This window comes from Caloenas nicobarica, chromosome 2, assembly GCF_036013445.1.
Source record: "Caloenas nicobarica isolate bCalNic1 chromosome 2, bCalNic1.hap1, whole genome shotgun sequence".
NCBI lineage: Eukaryota > Metazoa > Chordata > Aves > Columbiformes > Columbidae > Caloenas > Caloenas nicobarica.
In genome coordinates this window covers 35,412,328-35,423,762 of record NC_088246.1, presented here as the reverse complement: position 1 = coordinate 35,423,762, position 11,435 = coordinate 35,412,328, and the positions used below count along the sequence as shown (strand labels likewise).

The 11,435-nt window shown below is 44.7% G+C and overlaps 1 protein-coding gene across 3 annotated transcripts; it reads left to right on the top strand.

Moving 5' to 3' along the window:
• Positions 1–8,712: 8,712 nt before the first annotated feature.
• LOC135985365 (cytochrome c) lies at positions 8,713–10,673 on the top strand. 3 transcript variants are annotated; one of them, XM_065628612.1, is made up of 3 exons: positions 8,713–8,818; positions 9,914–10,090; positions 10,259–10,673. In XM_065628612.1, exons 2-3 carry the CDS (start codon positions 9,922–9,924, stop codon positions 10,405–10,407), a joined length of 318 nt encoding a protein of 105 aa, XP_065484684.1. In that variant the 5' UTR covers positions 8,713–8,818; positions 9,914–9,921; the 3' UTR covers positions 10,408–10,673. The 3 variants fall into 3 exon arrangements, with proteins under 3 accessions (XP_065484684.1, XP_065484686.1, XP_065484683.1); XM_065628614.1 differs by having other exon boundaries at positions 8,749–8,886; XM_065628611.1 differs by having other exon boundaries at positions 8,753–8,890.
• The last annotated feature ends 762 nt before the right edge of the window (positions 10,674–11,435 follow it).

The window sequence follows — 11,435 nt, the reverse complement described above, 5'->3', positions numbered from 1 at the left end:
AGAATATTCGGCTGTTTCCCAGAGAGGACCTGAAGAGGGAGCAAAATGTCACTGTATTTTTCATTGAGAATTTCTTCATTGCAGTCTTCTAAGCTGTTCCATTGAGAGATCACATATATTCCCCTCTTCCTTCAACCAAATCACCAGAGTTCAGGATCATACACTGAATATACGGCTCAAACAGAATCATGCTTCCAGCTATGTTATTTCAAAATCCTTGTGTATCTTGCATTTAGTTTTGTTCAGCACACTTCATAAGTAACAAAAAGCATAAAAGTCTGGAAAATAGCAACAATAATTAAAAACTATATTAGTTTACACCCCAGGAAAGATTTGTGAAAACTGAACTTGTTCTCCCTGGGAATAAAACACAATCAAAGCAAAGAAACCCCACATAAACAAACAAACAAAGAAAACCCACAAACAAATAAAGAAACGAACAAATCACAACTATGTTACAACTTAGCAATGAGTACATAACACATTTACTGCACAAAAGTTTCATCAGTCATTTGTATCATGTATCTGTAAGCACTTGAATGAAAAAGCTCTGGGACTTTTTCTTGGGTCAAATTCATGAGATTAAAACAAACAAAAGCTTAGAAAATACACTCTAATTTACTTGTTTAGTTTTCTGCTTGGAATATGATGATGGCAAAGAGATGAATATCATTTTTTTTTAAAATAGCTTAGAGACATATCCTAGGAGCACAACAGAAATATCTGCAATGCAAGTCATTTGCATTGAGTGTTCTCAGTGGTCTGAGACTTCATGCTTTAGAATAAGCTGATCCTGGGCAGTTTTTAGTGTCCACAAAAGCATCTGGCATTGATCATTGTCAGAAACGGCGCTAAACCACTAATCAGCTCTGATATAACACTTCACACATTGTAAACACAGATGTAAAAACAAGCAGACAATGAAGCTGGATATTAAAACCTGATTCTAAAATAGGGACAGCGAGGTAATTAATTGGTTACAAAAGTTTTGAAAACCTGACACAACAGGCAGCAAAATTGGCACAAGATCTGTGAAGGGAGGAATCCCACTCCTCCTCTGACAGAAACACCACCTGGGTGCTGCCAGCTGCAGCGGTGATTTGCTCTCTATGAAGAAGACTGTAGACCTGTAGGTCTATGAATCATAAAGACCTTGACTCCTGACTTGCTCAGGCTTCACCCTCAGCAGCTCCTCCTGCTGCCACACAGAGCCCTCGTGGCTCTGCAGAGAACTAGGTATATATTTTAAAACTTTCAGTCTGCCAAAGCACACTAGTTTTATTTCTATGGGAGAACAGAGCTCAGTTTGCCACTTTATGGCCTTATTTCTACTTATGTTACCAATGGTTTCTCCTTTGAAAATCCTAAGGTGAGCAAAGTTGGGGGGGGGGTTGGTTGGTTGGTTGTTTTTTAAGACTCATCTGAATCGTGGGGCCATGCTAGTGCTGTTATTTCATGAAAGCTCCTCCTGTCTGTCTGTGCCTTAAATACAAGAACTGTGTAGGCGTTAGTAGATTACATTAGATTAGCATTTCATCACTACAAAGGGGGACCCAACCATACAAATCTCCTTACAAAAGGAGTCTTAATTTGGAGCTTTTCTCAGGGCTAAGTTGATGCTTTACAGACTAATTGGACAATATCTTCATTTAAGCTGCTGCAGAATTACTTCTTACCCTATAGCTCAGATTATTCAGAAGATAATGTCCCAACTGATCACATAAATGAAAGGACAGTAATCTTTGGCTCCCACAGATACACAAACCAAAGGTATTATCAGTGTAAGCAATTGTCATCCTATTCAAACAGGATATGGCTGAAATTCTTCCTGTTTGATTCATTAGGAAGATTTTTTTTTAATTGAAAATATGGTAGCTTTCACCAATTATTTGCCATCTAAAAACAGAAATTGAGGCCAGTAGAAATTACTGTTCTCATAGCATGATTTCTTGTCAGATGGAATCAGTCTCTCAGAAAATGCTCAAGGACATCTATTACACTTTTATTATTTTAAGCTTTCCAGTAAACTGTGGCAGACCCCACAATAGCATAAGACTAGCTTTAAAGTTAAAAACATAATGAAATTAATAAAAGGATACTCTTTTATTTGTCTTTCAATTCTTGAGAGCTAAAAGTTAATTTTATTTTCCAAAACCAACAAAATTATATTTTTAAGAAAAGTTGAACTTCTGACAAATTGCCAGGTCCTGAATCTTTCAAATGTGAACATCCTTGGAAGTTAATTAACTCTGACCTTGAATCCAAACTTTTTTTTTCATTTGCTATCTTGAATCACCTATCTTTTTAGCCTACTTTCACTATGTGAACTGGTTTATAATGTTTCAGAATGAGTTTCCTGATAATAGAACAGAAGTTGAAGCAGTCCTGCCCTAGGACGACTCTTGCATTTGGAAGTCAAATTGCTGTTCCACACTTCATTGCAAATTGCCTGACCATGCACTTACATTTTGTACTCACTGCTCCTCTATACTCATGCAAACGAGATGCCCCTGTTGAGTTACTTTGCTTCAAACCATGAACTGATTACAGAGAAACTGTACCCCACACTGCTGGCCATCTTACACTGAGGTCAAAGGTCTCATTATACTCTTTGTGAGTTGACAGATAACCAGACATTCGTCAGTCTACAAGCAGCTGCTACAACAAATGCTCAAGCAGGGCAGTCCAGTGTCTCAATATAGCAGAGTGAGGCAGTGAGACCATGTTCTCAGCTGGACATCTGTGTCTGTTTTAAGCCGACAAAGAGCAACTCTGAACCCCTGTTTCATCAATTTTTTTGAGTGGCAGGCTGCAGTTGGACTCTAGGTGGTATTTCTGAATGGAAAGCAGACCTGTGGAATGGCTAATTTGTTCAGCACCATCTGGGACATGGGGGCAGCCTGGGGCCACACTGGGGCTCTGGGACACAGGGGGCCTGCCGCAGGTGCCTGAGCAGCTCATCAGTCCCTTTGGGGAGGACAGGGACAACTTCAAGACCAATGCACTGATTGACTGCACTTACAGGTACCACTGTGGGGGGGACCCAGGCATCCAGGAGGGACTCAGGTGTCGGGAGAGGGGAACCAATGTGGTGGAACTGAAGTTCAGGGTCGTGGGGTTGGGGGGAAGGTAAAAGAGGGGACACCAGGGGAAGGGATTCGATGCTACACCGAGCGGAACCAAAGCTCAGGGCCACGGGAGCGGGGAAGGAGGTAAAAGAGTGGACGACGGGGAAGGAATTTGAGGTGACGCCCGGCGAAACCAGAGTTAGGCGGAACCAAGGTTCAGGGCCACGGGGTATGGTGGGAAGGGAAAGGAGGGGACACCGAGGCATGTGGGGGACGGGCTAAAGGAGCACCGAGGCCCCCCAGTAGACGTGGTGTCCGTGAGGAAAGGGGAGGAGGGGACACCGAGGGAATGTGAAGCAGGTGAGTGTAACTGGTTTGTGTGGGGGATTGTAAATTCTTGTGAGGGGCTTCCCAGTTTTTCAGGGGCTTTTTTTTTCTGTTATTCTTTTTTTTTCTCTTTTTAAAAATTTTTCTTTTCCCCCCTAGTTTTTCCCCTTTTTCTCCCCTAGTTTTTCCTTCCTTTCCTAGTCTTTTTTTTCTTTTTTTTTTTTTTGCTAGTTTTTAAGAGCCTCCATAGTTTCTGGTGTCACCTGATGGGTGAGGTGTTATTCTCTTGTGCAGGCTTGGAAGCTGAGGGTCTACTGCAATGTGCAGAGCTCCCTCTTTTTCCACCAGAACTCCAAACCACAGAGATGATGTTTCTGTGCAGCCGCTCAGGACAGCCCTGTGTCTCGTGTAGAGTCCAATTCTTTGTGCCATGGGTGCGTGTGTTCCTCCTTCAAAATAAAGACGCGCTGCCCGGTGTTTCAGCATTACGGATTGTACCTGTTGGAATGAGTCTGTCCTCCCCACAGTTTGCGGTCGGTTCCATTGTGTCACGTCAGCAGTATCACAGGATTTGTTGGACAGGTTGTCGGCAGAGCCAGCAGTCAACAATCTCCGGTCACGTCGAGGTGCTCCAGTGTTTTTTCCTGGAAATTCCAAGGTCCTTGGTTTTTATTATTTTAACTACTTATTTACTGTAAAAGATTTAGAATAAAAACTTAGATAAGAGTAACTAGGAAAGTCCTTGGGAGTAAATAATGCCTATAATCTATTCTATTACTTAAAACCCTGCAGACAGTAATTATCTCCAACTTACATAATAAAATTAAAAATAGCAGAATATAAATACTGGAGCACTAATCAGAAGTAATACCTGTAGAGAAAAATCCTAGTTCACATTTAAAAGAAATCATGTGTGCTAGTTAATCCACTTAGCAGTAAAGTAACGATTAAAACGTTACAGAATAAATAAAAGGAATATTATTTAGGGAAGGAATTATCAAGGAATAAATAAAAGGAGTATTATTTAGGGGGGTTCTAGTGCAGGTTCCAGGTCAGCATATGGTTCTGGAGCAGGGTTGGGTTCTGAGTTGGGGGGAGGTTCTAGAATCTAGTTCAGGGGGTACTTCTGTTTCGGCATCTCCTGAGGATTTGTGGTACTTGATGATAGCGGAGCTATCCCTGTAGAGGACCATGGAGTCCTGAGCAACCTAGTAGAGCCCTGGGCAGAACTGGGGAGCTCTGGGGAGTTGATGTGAGTTCAAAGGAAGTCTGGGGAGCCCTGAGAAGATGAGGTGCACCCTGGGAAGGACTGGGAAGCAGATACAGAAAGAACTCTAAACTCTGCCTTCATCTGCTAAGATCAAATCCTTCAACTGCCACTCTGCACCCTGGCAGTGCAGAAAATATTTCTACGTCCCACTCCCAAATATTTAATCTTTGTAACACAAGCATGTGACAATACAGCAGCAGTTCTTTTTAATTTGAGAATAGCTTTTATCTTTTCACTAATGCAAAATGTGCATTGAATGCAATCCAGATAGTCAAATCAATATAACATCATTTAAAAAAAAATCACAAATGTCTGAGACAACTGCACAAAGCATAAATACACGGCCACAGGAAACTACAATTAGCAGAGCTTAAAATAAAGCCAAGACCTGTTTGATATAAATGTTACACAAAAGTAGATGCTATTCACAAGTTTAGCTTTGTCTTCAGAAAGAGCCTAATATGTAGTGACTGGCAGCAACTGCTTCCACCCAAATGCCCTGTAAAAGACATAATAAACATAAGCCCTCAGTATATTCTACATGACAGGGCTCATACCATAACAGTGTTGAAAAGTAACCCTCAAAGCGTACGTTTGCCACTGCAGAATATTTTGCTCTGCAGAACCCTAGCATCAAGAATTTTTCAAGCCCAGCCCAGAATTGCTCCTTCATGTTGATAAACCAGGTTTTGAAAAAGCTATGGAGAGATACACCTTTCTCCTGAATAATTTCAAGGGAGAAAGGCGAGGGGGAAAAAAAAAAAAATGCAGGTCTTGTGAACAACTTCAGTGCAATTCAGAAATCATAACAGTGCAAATTAGTCAGCACTGATTTGTGGTGAGGCAAGATTTACGACTCAGGTCATAGCTCAAGCTCTTTCTTAAAACCAGCTGACACCACCGTGACTGCAGCACAAATCACAGACTCGCCACCGCTGGCACAGCTGGTAACCAGCAGCAGCTCAGGCCTGTGCCACTTCCCCACAGTAAGAGGATGGAGAGGCCAAGGTACTCAAGGACCTAATTCATGATGATTTCAACACAAGAAATGGGTTGTAAGGTATTTGTCAAAGGCCAAAGAAGAAGTTTATCACAGAACTGAGGAAAAACAAACACATTCTCCTGAGTTTCAGCCTAGGCCCAGAGGGCAAGCTTTCTTCTTTAATCTGCAGCGTACCTCCTGAAGAGAACTGGCTGGCTTTTTTGCTGTGCTTCCTTTAGTATTGCACTTCACACATTTGGTTCATTTTTCCTGCCTTCGGGATAGAATTACATAGCAATAATTCTGATTGCAAAATAAGTATTCTTCCAGTGTGTAATAGTCTGAGGTAGTAAAAAGACAGAAGTATTTCAGGTGTAACTACAGTGAATAACTGAAATATGAACCTTCTAGGCAAACCACACCACAGCAGGCAGTCTAATGAATGTTAAAACATGCAGCAAAGTAATAATGCATTGAAAATGTGCCCTGAGCCATTTTAGTTTACTCCAGCAATTCAAACCCACAAAGCCAAAAGAGCCCTCACTTTGTCTTCAGCATTGCCTCTAGAAGTCCCGCAACACATTCTTCCCTCCAGAAGAAGCGGCACAACACGTGTGGGATTCACACAAAGATATGCGACAGATGCTACATTTAGCAATGAAAGGTAAAATTTCACTATTAGTCTGTCCTACCGCAGAATATTTCAAGAAGTACAACACCGGGCACCTTGAACAACCCGCCTTCTTGCACCTTCTACTTTACTTACAGTCCAGTTCTTACCACTGTGTTGCTCTAGATTCACACTTAGTAATGCCCAAATGGGCTTAAACAACTAAGTCCTCTCCACTCTAGATACATCTTCTTAGCGGTGAAAACACAATTTTGTATATTCTTACATGAGGCAGAACCTCTGTTTCACTAACAATACAGTGTGCCAACCCACAAATACTCCGTATAATTTACACCTTTCTTAAAGGGTGCTACACCATGACTACTGGCAGTCATGCAGCAGACATCTGCATGCTCAGTTGTCAGGCAGAGAAGACAACAGTTCATTTCACACACTGATTTTTAGTATACTAATCTTCAGTGCTGAAAACCTCACAGGTTTGGTATTTTCCCTGAGAGCATCATTTCCTTCTTTCAAAAGTTTAACAAAAAACAATCTATCTTGAATTAAGGCACAGTTTTCAAGAACATCTTCCTGGAGAACAATTAACATAACATTGCTACAATGACCCTCCACGTGCATCAGAAGGGTTAACCGTGAAGTTCAACATGCAATGCTCAATACAGAGCATACAAATTTAGAAGGCAAAATACAACAGAAATTAAGACTCACAGGTGCGTGAATCTGCATTCTGTGAAGGGAGAACCTCTGAATGGATGCCACACCAAGTGCTTAAAAGAAGCTTAAGTATTTACACTACAGTAATTTCTTAAAGCAGCTTAAAAGGTACTTTCAGCTCCTTCCTCTTTTAAAGATAAGAGAGACCAGGCATCTTATCACAAGATTTGTGATATTAAGTTACATATGTCTGGCTTCTGGAATCATATAAGACACAGAAGCCTTACTAAATAAAATCATAGTCCTTACAATCATGGTAAAATAAAAGAAACAGAGCATGCCTTTAGTTTTTAAAGTAGTATCTTTCCAGCCAACCTCATAATTCTGGGTGCCTGACATGATTTGAGATTTGAGTTGGGCAACAGCAAAAGTTAAGATACCAATTTAAAGTGGTTCCATTGCACATGTATTACCTCACTCCCCATGAAGTATATGAATTTAGCTGTATATCATAAGCAAGTTAGTTTTATTGTGGTAATTGTACGGTCAAGAAGATTGTAGTGTTTAAGTTTACGAGCACATTAATAAAATATTTTGTATATACCTTGCGATGAAATGTTAGAAACTGCACAAACGTGTCTCATCCTCTAGACACCATGAGCGCTGGAAAACAATGGACTCTCTCCAAACAAGAAAGTGATAATTTCCTGAATATTTTTATGAATTGTCTGCAAAACTCTGCCATTGGAGGTACCCCTGATGTATTTTTACCATGTTCTCATTCCCTCTTGCTTCGTGTTGGCATTTCAGATGAGCACTGCTCTGCAGGGCCATTACAGGAGCACACTCACACCAGCTCCAGCATGGCATAAAAATGCCAGACAGCGGGAAATCCTTAATTTTAGTGCCTATAGGTAAGGCAAACAGTTCACTTCTTGTCATCAGTGCCTTTTGATCACTGCACATTACTACATGTGGCTTTCCTAAGAGCTCTTCTTCCTCCTCACCAAGGGGACTGAGATGGTGGTCACATCTGAAATTAATTACTTAAACTTTTAAGTCCACAATGTATGGATATCAACGCATCTTCATCAAGCACCACAGCACTGCCCAGCCTGCTGGGGAGACACCTGGGCCACCTTCTTCTTTTCCCGCGGCAATCCCTCTGGTAGCACCCTCATCCTCGTCACACCCGTATGGCTTCAGCATCCCACAGGAGACGCAGGATCCAGCCGCAGCCGCTCCCCCTCAGCCCCATGGGCCGGCACACCGGCTATGGCTGCTGGCCTGTCCCCCTCCAGCCCGGGGCAGTCACTACCTGGGACGCCTCCATCTCCCTGTTCTCTCGGCTCCTTCTGACCGTTTTTAGAACCCGAGGGCACGCACGGCGGGAAGCGGCCGCCTCCCGCCCAATTCCCTCGCCCCTGGAAGGTTCCAGAAGCCCCCGCGGCGAAGGGGCGGGGCTTCGCGGCCCAGGCCTCACCCACCGCGCCGCCACGCGCCCGCCCGAGCCGCCCGCTGAGGCCGTAGCCCGCTCGCGGCGCCGCGCGACCCTTGCGTCGCCTTCCGCTGTGCGCATGCGCCCGCAGCCCGCTCCCGCGCGCCCCGGCGGTCTGTACGTAGCAGAGTTACGTCTGACGCCACTCCGCGGGGAGGGGGAGGGGGCAGCAACCTGGCTCCCGCCAACCGCAACCTAGCCCGCTATTCCGTAGCGTCGTGACGTTTACCTTGACGGACAGGCGCCAAAACCAATCAGACTCCCTACGGCAGCACTTGATTGGTTGTCGCGCCGGGAGAGGCGGGCCGAGTGCCGGCGTGGTTTGGTTGCGGCAACACCGGCTTACATAGGGCGGAGTACAGCGTGTCCTTGGACGTAGACGCCGGTAGGTGCGGGAGTCACCGGGGTTGCGGTCACCGCCGTGGGCGCAGCGTCAGCGGGGCGGCCGGCCAGGCAGGTGCGGGCAGCAGCGTGCGCGGCCTGGCCCTGGGCCCGACTCGGCCCGGGCCTGAGGCCATGGCCCGGCGGGGCCGTTAACTCGAGGGGGGCGGTGAGGCGAGCCGGGCGGGAGGCGGTGAGGGACGGCGGTGTGAGGCCGGCGGTGCTCGTGTCCGTTCTGACAGCGCGAGTCGCACCTCCGTGGCCCGGAGCGGGGGAGCTCGGGGCCGCGGCCTAAGGAGGCGGCCGGGGCGCGGCGGAAGGTCACGGCGGGGCCTGATGGCACCACCTCGGGTGGCTGCGGCCGCGGGGGCTGGAGGGGCCGGGGCGAGGGGGACCGGGGTGGAGGGACCCAGCCTGCCCGGGCTCTGCCGGTGGCCGCCGGCGGTCGGGCTGAGCCGCCGCTCTGGGGCCGTGCCGCGGCGGCGCCGCTTGCCGGCAGGGTCCCCCCGCGGCGGGAGCGGCTGCTCGCCCCAAGGTCAGGCGCCGCGGGCGTGGAGCCGGCGGCGGGCGCTGCGGCTGCCCTTGGATGCTCTCCCCAAACAGCCCGCAAACCGCGTTGCTGCCGGCGGGTGCTCGGGACGCGTCCCGGCCGGGGCAGGAGGGGAGCGGGGCAGCCCGGTGCTGGCCGCGGGCGAGTTTCCTGCTGAAACTGAAACACATGCAAAAAGCCCTGTCCCTTGACACGGGGGTGTTCATGAGTGGGAAACTTTCGCATTATAGTAACACAAGCTGTATAAGGAAATCGCGTTCAATTTATCCTTCGAAAACTATCTCTGTACTGTTTAAACGCTGTGGGGCAATTACTTTGGCTGAGGGAAGGTTTTTCCTGCTCTTCAAGCATATTTATCACCTTGATACCTTTTAATGTAGCCTAATGATTTTATGTTAATCTTTAAACCCAGGAGCTATACCTTGTGGACAGAAAGCGTGCTGGAGAATTACTGATAGGCCATATGTGCGGTTTTGTAAACCAACAGGACGCTTTGAATAGGTGACCTTGAAATTGCCATATTGACCTCTGTGTGTGTTCTTGGTCTAGTGCTGAAAATGGGAGATATTGAGAAGGGCAAGAAGATCTTTGTCCAGAAATGTTCCCAGTGCCATACAGTTGAAAAGGGAGGCAAGCACAAGACCGGACCCAACCTGCATGGCCTATTTGGACGCAAGACGGGACAAGCTGAGGGCTTCTCTTACACAGATGCTAATAAGAATAAAGGTAAATTTAAAGCTGTTCTGAGTTACTAGAGACAAAAATACTCAGTTCTTGGTGATAGTTCTAGAAGTACTGAAACCTGCTGAGAAGTAAAGTAATATGGAGGACAAGAATACAAATGCACTTGTTACTTTAAAGTCACAAACTGTCTTTTTTTTTTCTTCTTTCTAGGTATCACCTGGGGTGAGGATACCCTGATGGAGTATTTGGAAAATCCAAAGAAGTATATCCCAGGAACAAAAATGATTTTTGCGGGTATTAAGAAGAAGGCTGAGAGAGCAGACTTAATAGCATACCTCAAACAGGCCACTGCAAAGTAAAAGTTATCTGCTGCCTTATTTATTTCACAAATGAGATGGCAATGGAAATGTCTGTGATGAGATTGGTTTTTAAACTTTCTATTTTTACATGTACTGTGTCTAACCTTAAAATCTGTTTCACCCACCAGATAACATTGCCCACGGTGGGTCACTGGAGTACACACTTGTTTGGCAGCCACTAATTTAATGGAAACTATGTAATTGGGTTGATTTAAGTGACTATAATGTTCAGTCATTCTTGATAAAATTAAAAAAAAATATAAACATTTCCTGCCTCTTCATTGTTTAAAACATATATATAAAAATGATCAAATGAGCAATTGTCAACAGCATAATAGCTTTGACACCCCCGCTCTTTCAGATTAAAAAGCAGAGTGTGTTTTGGCATCTTCCACCATATATCTTCTGTCACATTACTTTAAAAATTTTACTAAAAAAAAAAGATAATATTTTTCCAAGTTTAATCAGTGCTAAGTGTTGTGGTATATATTAATCTGTCTAAAGCTTGTGATAAGAATGCATTTCATCTGACTTAATTACCATTTGTGAAATGGCAGTTGTGCCCGGCCGCTTTTCTTTTATCTAAGAGAAGCATGTTACCCAGTTTATCCAGACCTTGACAGCTGCATGCACCAGTAGAGTATAACTCCCCTTCGGAAACATCTTCAGTTCTGAAATATTATTAAAACCCTTTGTTTGGTAAACCTTAAAAAAAAAAAAAAAAAAAAAAAAAAAGCCATTCTTAAGTATAATGGATAGAACAGAAGAACATCCTGTTCTGGAAATACAAGTGCTGAAGACCAAGCTGAGAGTTATTAAATCTTCTTAATTCAGCAGAAGCATTCACCTAAAATCTACTGTTATGGGCAATTTCAGATGGAGGGGTGCAGGAACGAATGCTAAAAGGAAACAGTCTTCCTCTGTGCCTGGCTGTAGCCAATGTCATTACTTCTGGAGGTTATGTTGCGCACAGTGTAAAGCGGTATTTTTAATGTTTTAACTGCATTTTTTTCATACTAAATGAGTTG

Excerpts from the sequence above, each read along its gene's own strand:
- LOC135985365 (XM_065628612.1), top strand. The coding sequence starts at position 9,922 with ATGGGAGATATTGAGAAGGGCAAGAAGATCTTTGTCCAGAAATGTTCC. Across the intron at positions 10,091-10,258 it reads AGATGCTAATAAGAATAAAG|GTATCACCTGGGGTGAGGAT; the intron begins GTAAATTTAAAG and ends TCTTCTTTCTAG.